General features: G+C 53.7%; 10 protein-coding genes across 10 annotated transcripts; 5 read left to right on the plus strand and 5 right to left on the minus strand.

Annotated features, from left to right (window-relative positions):
- Positions 1-77: 77 nt before the first annotated feature.
- EI97DRAFT_437075 (uncharacterized protein) lies at positions 78-1,188 on the minus strand. The gene is made up of 2 exons (XM_033799264.1): positions 1,058-1,188; positions 78-999 (listed from the first exon to the last, which is right to left on the minus strand). Exon 2 carries the CDS (start codon positions 864-866, stop codon positions 573-575), a length of 294 nt encoding a protein of 97 aa, XP_033649854.1. The 5' UTR covers positions 867-999; positions 1,058-1,188; the 3' UTR covers positions 78-572.
- Positions 948-1,755, minus strand: EI97DRAFT_386055 (NDUFA12-domain-containing protein; the record flags this gene model as incomplete). The annotated part of the gene is made up of 7 exons (XM_033796048.1): positions 948-999; positions 1,058-1,195; positions 1,248-1,268; positions 1,318-1,360; positions 1,416-1,496; positions 1,621-1,645; positions 1,705-1,755. The coding sequence occupies 7 exons, from the start codon at positions 1,753-1,755 to the stop codon at positions 948-950; spliced, it is 411 nt and encodes a 136-aa protein (XP_033649855.1).
- Positions 1,756-2,067: 312 nt separating this feature from the next.
- EI97DRAFT_453134 (CDP-diacylglycerol-glycerol-3-phosphate 3-phosphatidyltransferase) lies at positions 2,068-3,716 on the plus strand (the record flags this gene model as incomplete). The annotated part of the gene is made up of 2 exons (XM_033800442.1): positions 2,068-2,178; positions 2,358-3,716. 2 exons carry the CDS (start codon positions 2,068-2,070, stop codon positions 3,714-3,716), a joined length of 1,470 nt encoding a protein of 489 aa, XP_033649856.1.
- Positions 3,717-4,101: 385 nt separating this feature from the next.
- On the plus strand, positions 4,102-5,474 carry EI97DRAFT_462101 (uncharacterized protein; the record flags this gene model as incomplete). The annotated part of the gene is made up of 3 exons (XM_033801248.1): positions 4,102-4,138; positions 4,200-4,427; positions 4,537-5,474. 3 exons carry the CDS (start codon positions 4,102-4,104, stop codon positions 5,472-5,474), a joined length of 1,203 nt encoding a protein of 400 aa, XP_033649857.1.
- A 644-nt stretch (positions 5,475-6,118) lies between these two features.
- Positions 6,119-9,700, minus strand: EI97DRAFT_437079 (alkaline phosphatase-like protein). The gene is made up of 9 exons (XM_033799265.1): positions 9,306-9,700; positions 8,960-9,251; positions 8,764-8,891; positions 8,325-8,701; positions 8,051-8,274; positions 7,713-7,984; positions 7,136-7,665; positions 6,976-7,083; positions 6,119-6,923 (listed from the first exon to the last, which is right to left on the minus strand). The coding sequence occupies exons 1-9, from the start codon at positions 9,560-9,562 to the stop codon at positions 6,355-6,357; spliced, it is 2,757 nt and encodes a 918-aa protein (XP_033649858.1). The 5' UTR covers positions 9,563-9,700; the 3' UTR covers positions 6,119-6,354.
- Positions 9,701-9,846: 146 nt separating this feature from the next.
- Positions 9,847-10,765, plus strand: EI97DRAFT_437080 (uncharacterized protein). The gene is made up of 2 exons (XM_033799266.1): positions 9,847-10,288; positions 10,421-10,765. The coding sequence occupies exons 1-2, from the start codon at positions 9,968-9,970 to the stop codon at positions 10,580-10,582; spliced, it is 483 nt and encodes a 160-aa protein (XP_033649859.1). The 5' UTR covers positions 9,847-9,967; the 3' UTR covers positions 10,583-10,765.
- On the minus strand, positions 10,225-14,293 carry EI97DRAFT_496730 (ARM repeat-containing protein). Its single transcript, XM_033802483.1, has 7 exons — positions 13,786-14,293; positions 13,668-13,716; positions 13,331-13,617; positions 13,130-13,283; positions 12,737-13,079; positions 10,811-12,656; positions 10,225-10,763 (listed from the first exon to the last, which is right to left on the minus strand). Exons 1-7 carry the CDS (start codon positions 14,028-14,030, stop codon positions 10,634-10,636), a joined length of 3,054 nt encoding a protein of 1,017 aa, XP_033649860.1. The 5' UTR covers positions 14,031-14,293; the 3' UTR covers positions 10,225-10,633.
- A 277-nt stretch (positions 14,294-14,570) lies between these two features.
- Positions 14,571-16,722, plus strand: EI97DRAFT_437082 (putative Xaa-Pro aminopeptidase P). The gene is made up of 4 exons (XM_033799267.1): positions 14,571-14,653; positions 14,704-14,763; positions 14,829-15,324; positions 15,382-16,722. Exons 1-4 carry the CDS (start codon positions 14,575-14,577, stop codon positions 16,601-16,603), a joined length of 1,857 nt encoding a protein of 618 aa, XP_033649861.1. The 5' UTR covers positions 14,571-14,574; the 3' UTR covers positions 16,604-16,722.
- Positions 16,723-16,896: 174 nt separating this feature from the next.
- On the plus strand, positions 16,897-18,485 carry EI97DRAFT_231152 (vitamin B6 biosynthesis protein). Its single transcript, XM_033793951.1, has 3 exons — positions 16,897-17,318; positions 17,381-17,563; positions 17,623-18,485. The coding sequence occupies exons 1-3, from the start codon at positions 17,190-17,192 to the stop codon at positions 18,232-18,234; spliced, it is 924 nt and encodes a 307-aa protein (XP_033649862.1). The 5' UTR covers positions 16,897-17,189; the 3' UTR covers positions 18,235-18,485.
- A 542-nt stretch (positions 18,486-19,027) lies between these two features.
- EI97DRAFT_462106 (magnesium transporter ALR1) lies at positions 19,028-20,980 on the minus strand (the record flags this gene model as incomplete). The annotated part of the gene is made up of 1 exon (XM_033801249.1): positions 19,028-20,980. One exon carries the CDS (start codon positions 20,978-20,980, stop codon positions 19,028-19,030), a length of 1,953 nt encoding a protein of 650 aa, XP_033649863.1.
- Positions 20,981-21,183: the final 203 nt, after the last annotated feature.

A 21,183-nucleotide genomic window follows, 5' to 3' on the forward strand; every position in this document is an offset into this window, starting at 1 on the left:
CGGAGATGTGATGATGTAATGCTGCTAAACCGAACTGGTGCAACCATCCTGTTAGAGCCATCTGATAAGATAATCTACACCTTTCCAGCACCATATCCATATGCATGCATCCAACAACTTCGATAGATAGCAGGCCGTGAGTAGCATCGAATCTACTTACGATACTCGTCTTCTACGTATTGCGTCGTCCCACTTCGCTGCGTTTGAAAGCGCGGCAGCTGACTCTGCACAGGTTGGAGACAAACTGGCCGGGCGCGCGCAGAAGAGCATCTCTGCAAACTTCGGATTCTTGTGCTCCCCGGCCGTCAGCTTTTAGTGAGTCACCTCACCCGCACGGCAGCAGCACGGCACATAGCCCGGCTGGTCCGATAGGAATGCGAGCGCCGAGTTTGCTGGACGTGGGAAGCGGCAGACGAGAAGCTTCCGTTTCATGGGATGGGTCCTGTCTCTTCTTGTCCAACAAGTCGGTTGATGGCTGGGCGATGAAGGCGTCCCCATTCCAACTGCTGGCCCCGTCCATCTTCCCATGACGCCCGGTTTGCCATTCGGCGGAACCTCGATGCGCTCTGTCGTTATAGATACGGATTACGACCCTGGAGGCTGACCTGTGCAATGCGCAGCGCTCGGGATTGCGGGGAAGCTGCATTCCCCATGCCGCTTTGTCGTATTGTGCAGCCTCCCAGATTACAACCCCCTGCTTTGCATTCGCTCCGATGCGGCATCGTGCGTGAAATCAGAAACGGGCCATAATAGCCATGTGCTCCCCCAGGCCCATTATACGTCGCTGGAGCGATCCAATGCAAGCACGCGAGCAGCAATCCGCACAGAGCACCTTGGACGGAACCGGCGGGCACAAAGGAGATCATGGACCGGCCGCCCATGTGATGTTTCATTGCTGGAACCCATCATGTATATACACACTCTAGCGCAATTCCGCTTCTGATTCTCTACTGACGCGCCTTCGCAACGGGTACCCACGGCGCGTACTTGTTCTTCGTCCTGCCAGCCGAAATCCATTAGCGAGAGCCTTAGTAGCGAAATCGACGGGGTATCGTACGTGCTGTAGGGTCTGTATGCCGATCGGCTCCAAGTCAATGTCGGCCGGTGTTCCTTTGGCTCCCACTCACGCACTCGCGCGTTCATGATTGGGTCCGAGGGGGGTGCTTGGTCTACCATGTACGATATCCAGGCGTGCCTGCTCCTTGTGAGAATCGTCGTAAATACTATCGGCAACTCGTGGAATATACCATCCGGGCTCGATTTGAGAGCTGTCTGGGTGTTAGTGCACGTCAACCTATGGAGGAAAGTCACACTTACGGGTCAAATTCCTTCTCCTTGTAGTCTACCCAGCGGGTCCTTACTGCATCGCTCATTTAGAGAACAGGCGCAACATCTCCCGCGTTTGGAAAACTCACGAGGGAGCTCCTCCTGCATGTTCTCATAGAACTTGTTGCCATATCGATCAATGCCAATGAGTGTTCCGGCTTTGGTGTCGCCTGTGCCCAGTCAATTCGTCTTTACTTCGCATGCAAGCATGTAGAAATGCGCACCAATATTCTATTTTCCCAGACGGTAATTGTCAGCCCATCGCCTCGATGCAGGCGTTGCGGCGCGGGAGACGTACCTGAAGCTGATGGCCATATTCCTGCAAAGAAGCGTCAATTGGCGCCCTACAACGGAGCGGAAGCTGCGCAAAAGACTTACTTTCAAACCAATTCTGCGCAGATTGCGCAATGTTCTCAGTACGGTCGACATGGTGGCCGGCGTTGAGCTGTGGTGGAGGCGGGCACACAGTTGGACCATGAGACGTCAAGAGACGACGCCAAGAGATATTCCCGGAGCGGGCTAGCGTAGTTCCCTTTTTTGGTTCACATTTGAAGTCTGCGAGACCTTCCATCCTCAAGTCGCCGCATCATGATAATACGATCCATTGCGAGGGTTCGTCCCTCCAGTGCCCGCAGCAAAAATGTTGTTTCCTCGTCAGGGCGACCTTTCCGGCCGTTGCGGAAATATTCCTCAACTGGTGCACCATCGGGTCCTTCCCCAGTTCCACAATCTCAGGCGTCGATGCTTGCAGTCATGACCACGGATCTGGATAAGATTGCTCCAAGATTTGAGATTCACCCAGACCAGGTGCAGGTACTGAAAACTCCCACAGAGTTCTATGAAACACTCAAAGTCAGTCAATTCTCTCTCACCCACTCTCCATACTATTCCGCAGCGCGTCGTAAAGGACCCTACCTCCCGTTCAATTGCTGTAGAAAAACGATTACCAATCCGAAGTGGATCTAAATGCATTCTATGTCTCATTTGTGCCTTAACTTGTACGTAACCAGGTCATCTCTAACAGTGACCAGGCCAAGATCCTTCAAGCGAAGTCACGTATCTATCTCAGCTCCTTGTACATCGGAAAGACAGAGCATGAACTCATTTCGACTATCCGGACAGCTCTTGAGCGGAATCCGGACCTGAAGGTCTCCTTTCTTACCGATGCACTGCGCGGAACTCGGGAAGCGCCCAACCCCTCATGTGCTTCCCTACTTGCGCCCTTAGTCTCCGAATTTGGACACAGGGTCAAAGTCAGAATGTTTCATACTCCGAATCTCACCGGGTTGCGGAAGAAGCATGTTCCCAAGCGTATCAACGAGGGATGGGGTCTACAGCACATGAAGCTCTATGGAGTGGATGACGAGATCATCATGTCAGGGGCCAATCTTTCGAGTGACTATTTCACCAATCGGCAGGATAGATATCATCTCTTCCGCTCCTCTGATCTGACCGACTACTTTTCGAAGATCCATGATGGCGTTTGTGATCTTTCTTTTGACATCCAACCATCGCCACAACCTGGTGGATATTCCATGAAGTGGCCTTCGGATAATCCTGCACCATCGCCCTTAGAATCGCCTAGGGCTTTCAAAACTGCGGCCTCGAAACACCTATCTCACCTCCTGACGCCAAACAACTCGCCAAAGGCTCTTACAACAGGGTCGATGCCATCATCCACTGCTGTATACCCGATCCTTTCCTTAGTGCCGCTCCTGGACACCTCCACAGAACTGCCTGCATTGACAATGTTGCTGAAGCGCCTATCCCAACCTCCTTTTTATCCTTCGTCCTGGACCTTCACTGCGGGCTATTTCAACATGACTCCGTCCTTTCGCCGTCTATTACTTTCTACAAGACCTGCGAGTGGTACAGTGCTCACGGCGCATCCTTATGCTAATGGCTTTTATGGGTCCAGCGGCGTCAGTGGCATGCTCCCGGACGCATACACCCATCTTGCGAAGATGTTTTTGAAACGCGTCCGCTATGAAGGTCTCGGCAACATCATCATCCTAAAAGAGTGGCAGAGGGGAAAGATAGGTGAAGAAGGGGGTTGGACGTATCATGCAAAAGGACTGTGGGTAACATTTCCATCATCCCCCTCACCTGATACTCCACCCACTCCTCCTGAAGAGGGTGAAGACCCCAGTCTTACTGTCATTGGATCCTCAAATTATACAAAGCGGTCCTACGAGCTGGACCTCGAAGCCAATGTTATCATTGCTACATCTGATCCCGGTCTACGCCGTCGACTTGGAGAGGAGGTGAAGTGGTTGGGAGAGTATGCTAAGAAGGTGGATGAGGCGGAGTTTGAGAAACCGGAGCGGAAGGTGAGCATCAGCGTAAGGATATCCATGTGGCTTGTACGAGTTTTGGGCGGCGCGCTGTAAAGAGATATCCCGGAAGTCTGTTATCACTATTGAATATTGACTCCTGACGTCTTCATTGACGTAAGTCCTTAGTCCGCCGTCGCACTTTGGTGGGACGGGGTGATAACCGTCTTTCACCGCTTCCGCTCTGTTTACAGCCCGTCCGGCGCCTTTCACTGCCGCACGATGGCGGCGCTGTTTACAATCGCGCTCCCAGCGCGCAATTCCTCTGTTGATACAAACGCAGCGCGCCGCTGCCTATTTAATCGCCTATCCGCTTTGTCCCCTCCATCTCCCTTCCACTCCACATCGCCATCAGTTGCGCGCGGAGTGGCACGTCACCTTGGGTCGGAAGACCGTTGATCAGCTATTCAGAATCCCACGCTCAGCAAAGTTGTCTGTCAACATGGGCAAGAAGAACAAGAAGCCTCTCAAGGCCAAAGGTAAGCTAGGCCGCACTGGCTCCCTCCGTGAGGTCAACGCCGACTCTGACTGGTGCCGCAGCCTCGAAGCTCTTCAAGGGGCAAGGCGACTCCCCTGACACGCCTCCGCATCCTCCTGCACAGTTCTCTGAGCGCGAGACTCAATTTGAATCGCAAGTCAAGGCGCCAGTCAAGTCCTCGACGGAAGATGAGTTTGACACATTTGCGACTGAGTCCGACACGGAGGACAACGTCACTTCCAACATCAGCGTCGGCAAGGCGTCGCCCAAGGGCAAAATGAAGAAGAAATGTAAGCCCCTGCCTCCCACTTTGCAACGATGTACGAAATGATTACGGCGCGCTGTATTGGATTGTGTGCTTTTGCATCGCTTTACTCTCTCATACTAACATTTCGCCAGCTTCCCTCTTCCTCCGTCTGCGTTCCAACACCGCCTCCGGTTCTGGTTCTGCTCCCCCACTTCCTCCGCCTCCCGTTCCACCGTTCCCCTTCCCCATCTCGGCCCCGATCCTTCAAGACAACAAGCCCAAGGTCCCTCCACCTCGTCCTCCTCGTCCGACGGACCCTCGTCAACTCCCTTTCTGCATTGGCGTCGAGACTTCCGATGGCGGCTTCGCCCCTCTCAATCGCTATGTGACTCCCCCTTCTCACAACAGCCCAGGCGGTCAGCCGGTCCCCGGCAGCCCTAGTCCCTTCCAGCTGTCCATCTCGTCCATCCCTACGACTCCGATCTTGCAGCCCGATCAGATGGCCCAACTCCCAGGCACTGTCACCCCAAGCGCTACCATGCCCGAGCCCTTGTCCGCTCTGCAGAACTACCGCACCAGCGCCGGCAGTACGATGTCTGGATCCACCGCACCGGGGGACCACGAAGACTTCAGCGGCGCCGGCAAAGGCAAATCCGCCATTCGCTCCCCTCCCGTCTCCATGTACGCCGCTGGCAACCTCCGAGACCGACTCGACGCCCGACGCGCCCTCACTGCCGGACTCCCCGCCGACTTCGGCAAGAAGGGTAAGATGGACACCGAGATGGAGGCATCTGGATCGCAGAACAATGCCGTTTTCTATGAGCATGCTAACAGTCTTTCTGCCCTAGCCGCGAACAATATCCCTCCGCAGGGAGGTCAGTACCCGTTCAGCTGGCAGCTTCCCAACATGGAGCGGGTTGTGCCTCCCGGTTCGGGCGGTCCAGAGTTCCATTTCGTGCAGCAGAAGGGGGCAGTTGGAGGTGCTGGGGATGGGAGGAGGGGCTCCGGGGGATCTGCTGGGGGTGCTGCTCCGCCGGGTACCCTCTGGAAGGACGAGAAGGGGTTCCTGCACTTTGTGCCTGATATTTGAGTAGGGTTGAAGTCTGGTGGGCGGCCTGAGGGCCTACTAGTGGTGGTTTGCTATGTGGACATGTGCCTTGGGGCATCGGGAGGAGGTTTTCTGAGGTGGGAAGTGGACACTGGAATTCGGGGTTTTCGGTTCATAACAGGTTACAAATGGGAACGGTTCACCGTAAATATCATGTGCAAGAGGCTTAACTGGTTTTGTGATACTGCGCTGCTTCACTGATAGATCTAGTTCGCAATCTGTAGTAGGCTTGTGGCATTTGAAGCGATCTCAGGACCGGAGTTCGATCTGGACCTTAAGTGGTGAATGTACACCACCACCTGGAATGTGCTAGGAGACGTGTAGTAGTTTGGAGACTCGGCGAAATAGGGTAAGAGCTTATCCATGAAATGGGGATGGTACGAGGAAGAGTAGCTTGATGCATGCAATAGAGGAAGGCTTCCATGAGGGTGACATCAGGCCGCGCCACCAGATCATATGCGATCGCACTCCTGATCGTAATTCGCAATCCTACATACGATCTAATAGTCATAAATGTCCAAATCGAGACTCCAATCGGGCCTTAGTAAATGGTTCGCTAGGTAGGCTTTTGCATAACGCATAGCGGATGTACGAAGTGCCTAACAATTAGGCGGAATAGTTTGAGCAGACACTTGATTGATGATAGGAGCAAGACCAAAACAGCCGATGTGGGAGAGAAGGTACATGGTCCAATCATTCTGCACGGCTTTATCCATAGTCTTAGTTTCTAGGTGGGAAAGGCATCCTAGAACGTACGAGGAACTAGATCCCGCACTCGTACATGGATATATAGTGAACACAAACACAGTCAGTATACAAATTATTTTTGTTCATCACCATCTCATCACCACAACATCGCCTGCTACCAGGTCACCAGCCACCATATCAATCCACCCAATCCCACCGTCACACCGCCATGGAACGCCACCCCCCAAACCACCTGCATCAAGAACTTCGGGCTAAACACACTCCACACAAACAAGTGACTTCTAAGGACTGTACACGCGGCCATCACAACCGCAAGACTTGCACTCGTCCACACAGTCATGAGTCCGACGTGCTGCATCCACGTCCATGTATCCTCCCTCTTCTGCACCCGCTCTTTCTCCTGCGTTGCTAGCCGGAGCAGATGCTCCCGCTCCTTCGCCACCCAGTCGCGGCTGTCCAGCTCAGCGGTATCGAAGTTGCGTGCGAAGTGGCCGTGTGAGCCGAGCAGGAGGACACCGAAGAGGGCCCAGTAGATGGGAGCAGCCCAGTTGCTCAGGAAGACTAGGAGGCCAACAAGGGAGATATTGTAGCCGCTGATGCCGTTGTAGGCGTTGGAGAGGTCGATGCTGGATATGGCGTTGTTGTTACCTGTGGCGAAGAAGGATGAGTGCGAGAGGAGAAGGGTGGTTGTGGTTATAGCTGATGGTGAGAGGTCAAGGTGTGCTAGACGGAATCAGTCGAGATGTAAAGAGCAATGCTTGGACAGAAGTCGTACATAGAAAGACTGTTTGCAGTCTGAAGAGCAAGTACAGCGGGATATTCTGGGCTTTGGTCTGAGTGATGAGGAAGAGCGTAGTGAGGTCAAAAAGGGCGACCGCGAGATCTAGTAACCATGTTAGCACGGCATTATGAGTAAAGTCATCTCAAAGACTCACGACCACCTCCCTGTTTCCCCTTTCTAGCTCTTGCTCTAACGAGCTCACCAAGTATCACCGAAGTGGCAGTCAAAGCAAGGCCAGCAAAGACCATCCTCGCAAGACCCACAAGATCAAGAGTGTTAACCCACTCGACCAGGCCTTCTGCAATCCCGTTCGTCAGCTCTGGAGCGTCCTTAGCCGTAAAGCCAAGTTTGAAGACAAAAGCCGTTGCGCTGAGCGGTAAAACAATAGAAGTTCCCATCATGCGGTGTGTGTCGGTGGGTTCAAAATCCGGATCTGGCTCAATGAAGCTCGCAATGCATCTTGCCACATGGCGGGCAAGTCTCGTTGTTATATCTAGGTAGGTAGCCCCGATAAAGCTCCACAGTACGGCGCTTCCAAACGTCATTGTGGCGAATGCATGGACAATATCAGGCGCACCAGCGTTCTTTTGGCCTGTCTGGTTCCAACTACGGATGACGCGGTGCAGATACATTAACATTACCGCCGGGTGGACCAGGAACCACAGGAACCACTCTGATTGAGAACTGGGATTACGTTAGATATTTCCTAAATTAGGATGCATTTCACTTACTCGCGAATGAGTAAATAGATAAACCAAGTGGATGTCATGAGGTACCAGAAGCCATGCTCTTCCTCAACGTAAGAGCTCGCGAACATGGAAATGCCATGAAGCAGTAGGGTAATGCTGTAGAATGCAGCGGCCGACGAGAAAGTACGTGTCTTTCGAAGAGATATGAGAGAAAGAGACGTTGCAACAAGTGCCAACAATGTGCCCATATAAAGCTTAGAAACATCGTAGTTGGACGCTGTTGTGCTCATGGCATCTTGCGCATTTCGGAGAAACTATAGCCAATTAGTTCCACTGCATCGGAGAGGGAAAAGAAATGGCAAGTCGGTATAACCACCCACATTGTAAAGGTAGTCGACTCTCATCTGAGGATGCAGTGACGCTACACTTGACATGACCTGTGCGACGTGTTGCCACTTGCAAGCTAGCATCTCTCCGGTTGAGAGCTGCTTTTCGCAGTTCATCTCTTGCACCTCGTCCTTAAAGTTTGCACTCGGGTATGTCGCTTCGACAATCGCTTTCATCTGTCTCGCGTTCTGCATAAGGAGTCGGACACGGTCCATACCTGGGGCCTGTTAGAGTCTCAAAGCACGTAGGGACTTGACAAGGAAATACCGTCATCCCAGAAATACAAGAAATCATCGATGAAGATTCCTAGATTGTTCCTGGGTATGGGAAAACCTAGCAGTCCGGCAAGGGTAGGCGCGATGTCGCTCTGTTCGACCGTCTTGTAGTAGTCAAAGTGGGTTTTCGGCTCGATCGGGGATGCCCTGTCCCTGAACTCGGTGATCTTCTTCATCTTTGGTGACATGAAAACCAAGGCTGGGGAGGTCTCGCCAGGCGAAGATCCGCCGTGATTCCCGCCATCGTTCATACCGTGATCGCCACACAGGACGAAGAGCGTGTTCGAAAGGTGATCTTCGTTGTCGATGGCATCGTAAATCTGCTTAACAATTTGATCCATCTCAGTCTGTTTGGGGATCATCTGGGGTCTACATACGCGTCAGTACTGCTGACGCCAGACGGGTACAAGACCTAGGTGCGGGATGACAACCCTTTGGGGCCTGTCTTATGGCCAATATGGTCAAGACCAAGATAATGCATAATCATAGCATTCCAGTCATCATTCAGCATCTCATCCGGCACATGCCTCGTCACATTATTATCGACCTCTGTGAAATCCTAGGAAACAAATCGATCAACTTTGATTCCCCACTACGTTTACATGCGGAAGGTAGCAGCAGACTGACCGAAACAAAGAAGCTCGACGTCCCGTCAGCACGCTCGAAGAAGCCTGGAAATAACTTCAACCATGTGTCGTCGCCGTACATGACCAGCTTTCCGCCTTCCTTTGCGTTGATCTGTGCCAGCCATGTGTCTTGTTTCGCTAGAGAGGACGTTGTATCCGACTCCAAGAAATTGAGGATTACGTCGAGGAAGGAAGGCACAGAGCCTGTAGTCATGGCCTTGACCCGAGGCATCGTAATGGTTGGGGACGTAGCGTGGGCGGTAAACGGGACGGCCAAGCCATCACGAATCAAGCTACATAGCGAGTTCCTAAGCTTGTGCCTGAGAATATACGTGTGTTCTGCATACCTTTGCACGAATTTCATGCCGCTGTCCTTGCCAAAAACAAAGTCACTCCTCAATGCATCCACGACCATAAAAACCAGTTTATCAAACTGTGCTTCCGGCTCCTTCTCCCATCCCATCTTTTCCTCCCATCCGAGCGGCCCATAGGTAGCCAAGCCTGGCATGAATGGCTTGTACGGGAAGAAGCCGGCTGCGAAGACGAGGACCGCTACTGGAATGAGGAGGTTCGCGAGGGTGAGGAGAGACCCTCGAGCAGCCATGTTGGGAAAGCAGCACCGCGAGTGCGACGTTGCAAGCGGATCTGGGCGTTCTCAGATGTCAATGAGCATATCGCAAGTCAATTGGCGGAAGTCCCAGGCCGAAACAGGAGCAATGGTGGCCTGAATCGAATAATGTTCCCCAAGCGCCAGCAACAGATGTCGTCGAAAGAAGCTCCCGGGTAGCTTCAGGGTCCAATCCTAAACAAGCTTAGCGTAGCCGGCGGTGACATCAGCCATCCAACCATACACAAGTACTGTAGATGGATTCAAACCTGGAGTTAGCTCAGCAATTTCAACAACACTTTCACGACTTTGCAATTGGGAGCAGCTCACAGCAACAAGGCTCCTTCACACTGTTTGACTGCTAGAAGGGCGTTATTGTCCCCTCTTCTGGGCACAACGAAAATGGCACACTTACTACCAGGCCTCCGTCGCGGGCTCTTACTGTCGACTCCCCTCATTCTGGGCACGCCTCTATTCTTGCGGCATGTCAGCACCCCAATTCTCTGTGACTCTCCAGAGGCATTCCGCGGCATCAGCCCTAGTTCGAGCGGCACTGGACCATATACTGAAAAGGCAACAATCAAGCAGTCTGGTACAATCAACCTGAAAGTAATACGACAAATCAGCATAGGTAGCATATTGGGGGTCTTGGGAGGCTTGGGAGTCAGTCTATTCAGCAAGTCGCTGGCTTTACTGATTGGGCTTGTTGTTATCTTCGTCCAGGTATGAGTTATTTCTACTCCAACTCGGTAATTTCGAGCATGCCGTGTGGTTATGCCCTTTCCTTCCCTCTGTTCATGCCCGCCATCGTTCTAAGGCTGTCACGTCTCATCACCGTTTACCTAACAATCTCAGTTGCTTGAGTCGCGTGGCATTCACATCGTACCCTACTCGTATCTTCAGCGGCGCCTGAAGCAGACCAATGTTCGCGGCGCGATCCAAAACAACCCTGCGCTGAAGCTCTCTTTCGGGATCACATTTGCTCTTGCGGCCTTTGGGGAATTTGCGGAATCCTGATCTAGTCACTTTCCGGTATCACCATATTAAGCAGCGGCCGGCACTCGCCCCCTAGGATATTCCATGGGCGAATCGATGTCCCGGGTGTATTGTGCGTGGATTGAACTGCATTTGCAAGACTTTGCAGTGATCCCAGAAAGCCTTTACTGTTTCTTTGAACGCTGTGGCTGCCTTGGCATTTCTGTACATACATTAGTGGGAGCTGAAAGGGCGCGGGGAAGTACTTGCCTCATCATACCCTCAATGAACTTTCGCATGGTCCCTTCGAGGTTAGGGTCGTCCTTAGCGCGCAATATAAGCGGCTGTTCAGCAAGCGCTTGCGTGATGTACGCCCTAGCGTGTCGGTTCGAGTTGATGCATTTGCGGAGGGGAACTACGATATACTCGAGGCTCGTGAAATCCACCTCTCCGCACAGGTTGTACACCAATGCCGAGACGACCGAAGATCCAAAGTGATCTACAATATCCTGACCGGTGCTCTGGTACGGACTCTTTGTGTTTGCGGACAGATCGAAGACGTCCTTCCATAACTGCGATGCTGCGCGTTTTGGCAGCACTTCAGGCGACATTATGCATTCTATTGCGAAGTCGAACATTCCCTTTAACACTTTGGGTGGTTCGGCCGCAAAAATCTGAGGGCTCGTGTTGACGAACTTCTGGATGAGCTCGATGCACCCCACCGATATCTCGGGATCGTTCCGCGGATGCTGTAGAACTTGCAAGATGCCAAGAACGTAATGAAGGAGACGCTGGCATTGCTCTTCGTATTCTTCGCCCTTATCGCGCTTGTGTGAGGAGACCCAGCAGCAAGCAGTCTCCAGCACATGCGGCAGCCGGGGCGTCTCGAGCGTTGTCTTGAGGACAAAGTCGATGGTTGCCGACGGCGGTAGGACGTACGGACCAGGGACGCTCTCCTTGAAACCGACTCTGAACACATTGCACGCCGCTTCAACCACTTCGCCTTCGGCAGGGAACATTTGTGTCAAGTAATTGACAAAGTTGATGATTTGATTTTGAATCTCCTTGCCAGGACCCTGTGTCCAAAACCCTGAAGTGGTTTTGTCGGTTTCGAGATCAATAACCTCCTCGTCGGACGCTTGAGTTGCCTTCCCGACGGAGTGAAGGCATCGTAAAGTCGTTAATGTGAGAACCAGCCCTTGTTCCGCGTCGTTATCCTTTTTCGTGACATTGACAGCCTGCATGGCATCGTGCGTAATGTACTGGAATAACCGCTGGAGGCCGGCCAAGCGCTTCTCATCCGACTCTTGAGCTTGAACAATTGCAGCGATCCCTTCAAGTACTCGGCTTTTTGTGAATTCGTTTGCTGTGGGATAAGAGAGAAACTGCTGGTACATCTGAAAGAAGGACTCCAGTTCTCCCGTCAGCGATTTGCTGCATTCCGAGCACAGCGAGGCGAATGATTTTGCAGCGCCGTGGGCGAGGGATGGCTGTGCTAATGCGCTGAGGAGAAAAGGTAAGACCTGCGGCAAGTATACCGGATGGCGAAGAAAGAAGCCATCAAACGCAGCTACGGTATCGACAGCAGCTCGTCGTGTCACCGTAGGAATCGTGGTGTCGGTGGACATCAAGGTGAAAAGAGGCTGATCGAACAAGTGCCGCAAGCTGGTATCCGCCTGCTTGGTCAATAGGTCAGCAATCGAGACCAGACAGAAGAGGCCTGCTTCGACCTCCCGCCAGTTCCTCGCCTCTAGGGCTTGAATGGCGAAAGCCAGGAAGTTGTCCAATAGAGCTCCTTGCAAGATGTCGAACACGTCCTGTAAAATGTCTCTCACATCGACGCGAAACACTTTGAATGTTTTCTTTGCATCCTCATCCCAAGTCTTGTCTACGGCGGTAAGAGGGAAGATGATCTTCCGAACTAGCTCTGAGACAAGCACGGAAACATTGTTCATGGCCTTCAATAACCAGTCTGGCCTTTCTTGCCCTTCCGAGTACTCAAATGCTACTTCTGCAATGGTGCTAACGTAGTTGCTCCAGAAGTCCAGGGCCACTGGCGCTACCTCGTCCTCGACCCCGACCGATTCAGGGTATTTGAGGAGCTCGTGTAAGACAGCTGACGGAACAGTGAGCGTCGTTCTCGCAACCAACCGCCATAACATGCGGGGCTAACGGGGACAACAATGCGGTACTTACTCATGACTTGCTGATGATGAGCATTATCAGGCTCTTTGTAGAGTTTCTTAGATTCCAACAAGTTGTGACCATAGGCGACGATGATCCTCGCCAACGCTACCGTGTCTTCATCGGCATTTGCTAGGATTTCCATACCCCAATTGCTGGTGACCACGGACCAAAGTAGCTCCTGGTCGCTAGGCTCAAGGAAATTGGGATAGTTTTCCACTATCTCAGCGATTAATTCCATGGCGTCGTCGACGTTGTACTCTAAACACTGTAATGCCAGATGTGTTACTGAGCGCAGGTGCTGCAATTTCTCTGGTACCGCTGCGAACTCGGATTGGGCGTAAAATATCCATCCCTAGTGGAGCTCAGCGACGTTACCCACAGAGCTGGACAGCTGTCACTTACAGTGAAACACTTCAAGGAAGCGTTTGCAATCTTGCCCCCTATCTGAATGGAAGCATCACGCCCGGACAGGTATTTGATCCCGCGGAGGAATGATACCTGCAAAAGCGCTTCGATGCTTTCCACGTTTGCTATCATGCGTTCATGCGGTTTTCGACTAGACAGCGGGTAAGCCAGAGAAGAAACAGGTGGGTGAACACATACTCTGGCCGATTAGACAGAGTAGACAACCTCTTTGCCTCGTCGGCGAGGTTCATGGCAAAGTCCAACAGAATAAGCAGTTGCTCATCAGGTAGTCCGGAGACGATGTCGAAAAGTGGTGCATTATCGCCGAGAGCCGTGTCAACTATGGGGCCGTTCCGGCAGAAGGACAAGGCCAAGCTTGGTACACACTCTTCCCACACTGAGACGGGTTTGCAGAAGTACAGGGCCAGTGTCGAGCACAGTTTGCGGGTGGAGATGGACAAGGAGGGGCGGGTAATGAGATGATACTAGAAACTGTGAGCTCGGGCGACGAGGCTTAAGCCAAAGGCTTCCTCACTATAAGCTTTTGCAACAGCTGGCGCGAATCATCTTCACTGAGGGCTTCGCTGTAATATGGTGTTAGGCCTATCGCTACTGGAGGAGCATAGGGAACCCGAAGAGCAAGCATGACGTACGAGTCGGTATTGATTTTGACGGTAAAGGTAAGGGCGCCAAAGAAACGGACATTCTCGTCATGGCTGCTCAACAGTGCATCGGCAATCTCCCAACCCTGGGGCGACCGTTGGAGGACATTGAGCGTTGCTTCTGTCTCGGCGACCTTCTTAGCGGTTCCAGGGTCGTAGAGGGTCCTGACGAGGTTCACGATAGCTTCTAGATGCAGCGGATAGGATTGGGAAGGCTGCTGTGAAGCGTCGGCCATGGCGGGGTTTGGCGGGCGCGATGCTGCGTCAAGCAGATATCCACCGAGTTTCTGGAGTCGAATGTACTGTGTAATGTGTAATGTGTAATGGTAGGGCGTTGTGGTCGTGGATTGGAGTCGTTCATTTGGTGTGGCTAGTGAGTGGCAAAGACCGTGTCGCGTCCTGCTACCAGCTTGAGACAGATCACAGCCGCTATTCTATATATATAATTGCGACGTTGAAATCAACCACGCCTTGCTGTTTGAATCTTGCATAATACAAGTACAAGTAATAGGAGGTGCTCACCACATGCTAATTCATCCATCACATGCCTTGTATGAATCGGTCACGTGACCACTGCTCCCAACGTTCTCCCGGGCAAAGCGCGCAACCCGCAACTAGCCCCCCACATGCGCGGGGGAACCACCACCACGCCCAAAACAGCTCGCCCACCTGAGCTTCTTCATGTTCGCTGCCCGCCTGCTGCGACGCTCCTTCGTTCGCACGCCTCATGCCTCCAACGCCTTTCACCCCTCCCCAGCCCGCTCTTCTCCCCCCGCAATCATGGTCGCAAAAGTGTCCACGACGGAGCGCCTCGCAGCGTTGCGGAAGCTCATGAAGGAGCACCAGATCGATGTGTACAGTACTCGCAGCCACCCGCCGCCAGCCTGCCCATCCCGCTGACAGGCCCAGTGGTGCCCTCTGAGGACAGCCATCAATCCGAGTATATCGCTCCCTGCGACGCCCGCCGAGGTAGCTGTCCCCGAACGCCCGTCCGCCCGTTCCCGTCTGCCTCTCTGTTCACTGACACCCGCCAGCCTTCATAAGCGGCTTCACGGGCTCCGCTGGCTATGCCGTTGTGACCCTCGAGAAGGCCGCCTTGTCGACTGACGGTCGGTACTTTAATCAAGCCGAGCAGCAGTTGGACGACAACTGGGAGCTGCTGAAGCAGGGGCTGCAGGATGTCCCCACCATCCAGGACTGGACCGCGGACCAGGTTGCCGGAGGGAAAGTCGTGGGCGTGGATCCCACCGTCGTCACGGCTCAAGATGCTCGGAAGATGGCCGAGAAGCTCAAGAAGCGTGGCGGAGAGCTCCGGGCAGTGGACCAGAATCTCGTCGACTTGGTATGGGGCGACGATAGACCACCGCGACCGCGCGAGACGGTACGCGTACATCCCGTCGAGTATGCCGGCAAGGTCTTCCAGGATAAGCTCCAGGACCTCCGCAAGGAACTGGAGAAGCGGAAGGTCGCCGGCTTCGTCGTGTCCATGCTCGATGAGATTGCCTGGTTATACAATCTGCGTGGGAACGAGTGTGTCTGACCCTAGTCCCCTGTGGAACTCCGTGAAGCGACTGACCGCAGGCGTAGCATTCCGTATAACCCCGTCTTCTTCTCGTACGCCGTCGTCACGCCTCAAGCAGCCACCTTGTACGTGGACGAAGCTAAGCTTCCACAGGACGTCAAAGACCATCTCGAGGGGAAAGTAACCATCCGGCCCTACGAGGCCATATTCGGAGACGTGGCAGCCTTGAGTGCTGAGTCGGCACAAAGCAATGCCGACGCAGGCACCAAGACGGAGCAACCCAAGTTCCTCATCTCGAACAGGACGTCGTGGGCGTTGAGCAAGGCTTTAGGAGGCGAGGAGCGCGTGGAAGAAGTGAGGAGCCTCATCGCTGATGCCAAGGCCATCAAGAATGACACGGAGCTGGAGGGAATGAGGCGCTGCCACATCCGCGATGGCGCGGCATTGTCGGAATACTTTGCCTGGCTTGAAGACCAGTTGGTCAACAAAGGAGCGCAGCTCGATGAAGTGGATGGTGCTGACAAGCTCGAGTCAATACGAGCCAAACACGAGCGCTTCGTAGGCCTGTCCTTTGATACCATCTCGTCTACCGGAGCCAATGCGGCAGTGATCCACTACAAGCCTGAAAAGCCTGGCTGTTCCGTTATCGATGCCAGCAAAATCTATCTATGCGACTCTGGGGCTCAGTATCTCGACGGGACAACCGACACGACACGCACTCTACATTTTGGCGAGCCTACAGACATGGAAAAGAAGGCGTATACACTGGTTTTGAAGGGCCACATTGCTCTGGAGCGCATCCGCTTCCCCAAGGGAACGAGCGGTTATGCCATTGATGCGCTGGCAAGACAGTTTCTGTGGAACGAGGGCCTTGATTACAGGCACGGCACTGGCCACGGCGTTGGATCCTTCCTGAACGTACACGAGGGACCGATTGGCATTGGGACTCGGGTGCAGTATGCCGATGTTGCGTTGAGTGTTGGCAATGTCCTCTCCAACGAGCCGGGCTACTATGAAGACGGCAACTTTGGCATCCGCATCGAAAACATGATGATGGTGCGGGAAGTCGAGACCAAGCACCAGTTTGGCGACAAGCCGTATCTGGGCTTCGAACGCGTTACCATGACGCCCCACTGCAGGAAGCTGGTGGACACGAGCTTGCTGACGGAGGATGAGAAGGCATTCATCAACGAATACCACAAGGAGGTGTATGAGAAGACGAGCAAGTTCTTCGAGAAGGACAGCCTGACGCTGGCATGGCTGAAGCGGGAGACGGCGCCGTACTAGCAGTCTTGGTTTGCAGAGAGTTATTGTTTGTTGAGTCATCGGACCTTTGTTCCCCGGTGTCATAGACGAGACGTACCCATCTATGCATCGTACGTACTGTATACGGGGAGAGGCGGGGGGGTGGAGAGACGGGATGGGAGTAAGGACTATGTTATGCTCCGCCACTGGCTGTGGATATTCGCGGAGATGTCGGGGAACAAACCTGCCCAAAGCGGCTAGCGCGCGGAAGTGCCCAGAGGAGCTCCAGGGCTGGAGCGGGGCAGCGTGGGAGTCAACCGAGCGCCGATTCCACCCCGCACCTTCGCCGTGCAGTGCCGACCCTGGGACGTTTCTCCAACTGGCAATAATCGAGACCTTTTTTTTTTGGCCTTATTATTTTTATTTCTGCGCCTCTGCCCAGCGTTCAGAATCGCTGACTCACCAGGATTCGCTTTTGGTTGCCGCTCCTCTCTTTTCTTTCCTACAACTATCAACCTAGTGTGCCTCTCAATCAATCATTCCTCCCTTCACCGCTGGAATTTGTCTCCTGTAACAGCCCTAGCCCTAGCGACCGCGTCTATCGTTTCATTGTTACACTGGCTGCAACATGTCAACCGAACTCCCCACCACCAACGGAAACGCCGCTCAGGATGGCGACAACAACTTCGCCGTCAAGGCTGGCCTGGCCCGCATGCTCAAGGGAGGCGTCATCATGGACGTTGTGAATGCTGAGCAGGTACCGTCCCTTGTGCTCTCTTCTTGTCAATCGAGAAAAGAGGCTGACAATGCCTTCCCAAGGCCCGTATTGCAGAGGAAGCCGGTGCCGCCGCAGTCATGGCTCTGGAGCGAGTGCCCGCCGATATCAGGGCTCAGGGTGGCGTGGCTCGCATGAGCGACCCCAAGATGATCAAGGAGATCATGGACGCCGTCACCATCCCCGTCATGGCGAAGGCCCGTATCGGTCACTTCGTTGAATGCCAGGTACGTTTCCGTCCTCTCCAATTCCCTAAAGTAGCGTCTTTCCTAATCTCCCCTCGCAGATCCTCGAAGCTCTCGGCGTAGACTACATCGACGAGTCCGAAGTCCTGACCCCTGCCGACGCAGTCCACCACGTAGACAAGCACCCCTTCCGCATCCCTTTCGTCTGCGGCTGCCGCGGCCTCGGCGAGGCCCTTCGCCGCATTTCCGAAGGCGCCGCCATGATCCGCACAAAGGGCGAGGCCGGCACGGGCGATGTCATCGAAGCCGTCCGCCACATGCGCACCGTCAATGCTGAGATTGCCCGCGCAAAGAGCATGTCCGAGGAGGAGCTCCGCGTGTACGCCAAGGAGTTGCAGGTGGATTTTGCGCTGCTCAAGGAGACGGCCCGGCTGGGGAGGCTGCCCGTGGTAAATTTCGCCGCCGGCGGCGTGGCGACGCCTGCGGATGCGGCCCTGATGATGCAGCTCGGTTGCGATGGTGTCTTCGTCGGGAGCGGTATCTTCAAGAGCGGCGATGCGGCCAAGCGGGCGAAGGCTATCGTGCAAGCGGTGACGCACTACAAGGATCCGAAGGTGTTGATGGAGGTCTCGATGGATCTGGGGGAGGCCATGGTGGGAATCAACACCGGGTCCATGGCCGAGGGGGAGAGGTTGGCGAAGAGGGGTTGGTAGAGACGTCCATCTAATGGGGCGCGGAGGAAAAGCAAATCTGAAAGCGATTTTCGCGAACGGGATATCATATCAGCTTCGAAGGAATGATGGGCTCTGGCGTTTTCTCCTTTGTAGGGACGGGGCGGCTTTTCCCTCCTCTCCCAATGTCCACCGGCGGCGATATGTTTTGTAGACGGGAATACCAGCGAGCTGCATCTTGTTCAACCAAGTAATAGAATCGACCAGTTTCAGCCAGAAATCTCCAGGCGGTTTGCGTTACAACATAGGAAATGGTCTTTGTTCTCAGGACTGTCAATGAGTTGGGAATGCTTCGGGGATAATTCACCTCGGCCACGATGAGATAGGCGTCTAGCGATAAATATGTGAACACACATGGTTCCGGCGATCCATGACTTTTCCGTCTTTGAGTTCCGCCGTATAGATCGGGAACAAGACCACGCGCACGAACAATCCCCAGAAATACACAACAGCTTCCCGTCACTCTAAATGTATACCATTGAAACCGAATCTAGATGAGACGTAGAGTTGAAAAGACTTTTCATTCGAGAGTACCCCCCAAAAACATCAAACATACAAGCAGCTTCTTCGCTCAAACGCTCTGACAACTGACAAATGCGTATGCGAGAAAAGAACCAACAAGTATGCCCAGAACGGGAACCGCACAAGGCTGACAAACATCCCACAAAGTCCAAATACAACAGCATATGCGAAACACCCTCTGTCATGGCCTCTTGGGACAAACCTCTTCGGCATGCCGTACCGAGATTACTCTTTCGCGCCTTGCGCACGCGCATCAGATATACCTTAACCTCTTAGCAACCCCGAGACAAACAGTGACGAAGAGAGCAATGGCACCCAGAATCCCAAAGAACCACCCCAGCGATCCCGAATCTTGTCCTGGCACGGTTACGTTCATACCAAAGAGACCGCAAATCAGATTAAGAGGAACGAGAATCGTGGCAATGACCGTGACCTTGCCGAGCGTCATGTTGGACTTGGTGCCTTGAATGACCTGGTCGACCGAGATCTGGGCTAGGTAGTTCGAGTGCGCGCGAGACAGCATCTTCTCGAAGTGACCCAAATTCGACATCATGGTAACGACGTGGTCCTGGATATCCGAGAGATACAAGCCCACGTCACCGCGCGGAGCGACATTGTAGTTCTCGTTGCAACGCTTGGCAAAGCCTTTGATGACATCTGCTTTTCCTCCCAAAAGCCGAATGAGCTGCATAACCTTCTTGCGGCAGTCGCCGATGGCGCGCAATATCTCGCGCGAGTCTTCAAGACGGGCTATAAACACCTGGTCTTCAATAGCATCGGTTTCATCCTCAATGGAGCGGAGCACAGGGGCGAAGCTGTCGACGATATCGTCAATCAACGCATAGCACACCCAGTCGCTGCTCAGGTTGATGTAATCCCGGAGACGCCCAATACGCTTCCGAACATTGGTAGTATGGGGGCTCTCCGTGAATGTAAAGGTGAGCAGACCTTCCTTGAAGACCACTGCGTAGAAATTGACGGGCTCAAGATAGTTTTCCGAATCCTTATCTGCTTGATAAAAGGATCGGAAGCAGACGAAGTAATATTGGTGAAACAACTCCACCTTTTCGCGGGTCTCCTGTGTCGTGATATCCTCACGGGTAAGCGGGTGAACGCCAAAGGCTTTGCAGATTGCGAACACCTCCTCTTCTGTCGCATTGACCATGTCGAGCCACCAAACCCCGCCATCAGGGGGAAGTTCGAAGAGATCACGGAAATGCTCGCCAGGCATTAGCAGACCGCCGAGCTCTGCCGCATGGATAGTATCATCGAGCTCAGAGGAGAAGAACGTCCAGCGATTGAGCATGCCTTCGTTCGAATTGCCAAGCTTGTCGTTGTACATGTGGGAAAGGCCAGCCGCAGCCAGTTTCTCTTCAACCTCTGGGTCAACCGCTCCGGTGAGGGTCGTTTCAACGTCGCCCTTGTGGGAAGTGGAGACGGCACTGCTGGGACGTGGGCGGAGATCACCGAAGACCTTCTTGGAGAGCTGGGAGCTGACGCTTGGCTTGTGGCGCAATGGGTTTCCAATGGGAGTTTTCTCATGGTATTCGGCCACGAACTCTTCGAGCTCCTCAAAGTCGATCCTGGTGGTCTTGCCAGGATCTTCTTGGACCGGAAAGCACACGTCCTCTTCTGCAGAACTGGCAGCTGAAGCGACATCGATGTGGAGATCCTCGGGCCGTTCATCGCTAATCGTAGGGCGCCGTCTAGTCCCTCCAGATATGGTCCTGTGGATGGCTAGTTCAAGCTCGGATGGAGGGCGGCTATTGATCGTCCCAGCTCGTTCCCGCCGATGAGAGCCTGCAAACGCATCGACAGAGTTTGGCGGCGACTGTGAGCGGGAACTAGCAGACGACGTGCGCGACTTGGGAAGACGTTGGAAGGTATTGCGCCGTGTAAGGGGACTGACGGCGGGAATTGCACGTGCGGGCTCGGGAGACAGGTGCGCATCATCCTCCGCGATGGCCTGCTCGAAATCACGGGCCGTAACCTGGTGTGATTCTAGGGCTTCATTGACCTGTTGTAGCAGATTGGGCCGGTCCGGCAGGGGTTGAATACTTGCGAATGTGGGACGTCGCGATCCGTGTGCAGATCCCCCAGTATCCGCTCGCGGCATCGAGGCAGGTTGGTTCCTGTGGTCGTCGAGTTCAGACACGGGGGTGCTGAACCTAGTCCGGGACTTGTCGGACCGCGGAGTATCAGTCATATTGGCCGCTCAGGCGAGTTGAGCAGGACTCCGGGTTGATATAAGAGTGCGCGAGTTAAGCCAGTTTGAAAGAAATGGAAGGACTTCTTGCTTGCCGGGCAAGAATCGCGTTTCTCTGGTGAGTCGCTTGTGAGCGCTCACCTTGCCGGTACGGACAACTTGAATAGAGGCCTTGCGTAGGGCCTTACCCTACACAACGTAGA

The sequence above is a fragment of the Westerdykella ornata genome (assembly GCF_010094085.1).
Source record: "Westerdykella ornata strain CBS 379.55 unplaced genomic scaffold EI97scaffold_40, whole genome shotgun sequence".
In the NCBI taxonomy this organism is placed as follows: domain Eukaryota; kingdom Fungi; phylum Ascomycota; class Dothideomycetes; order Pleosporales; family Sporormiaceae; genus Westerdykella; species Westerdykella ornata.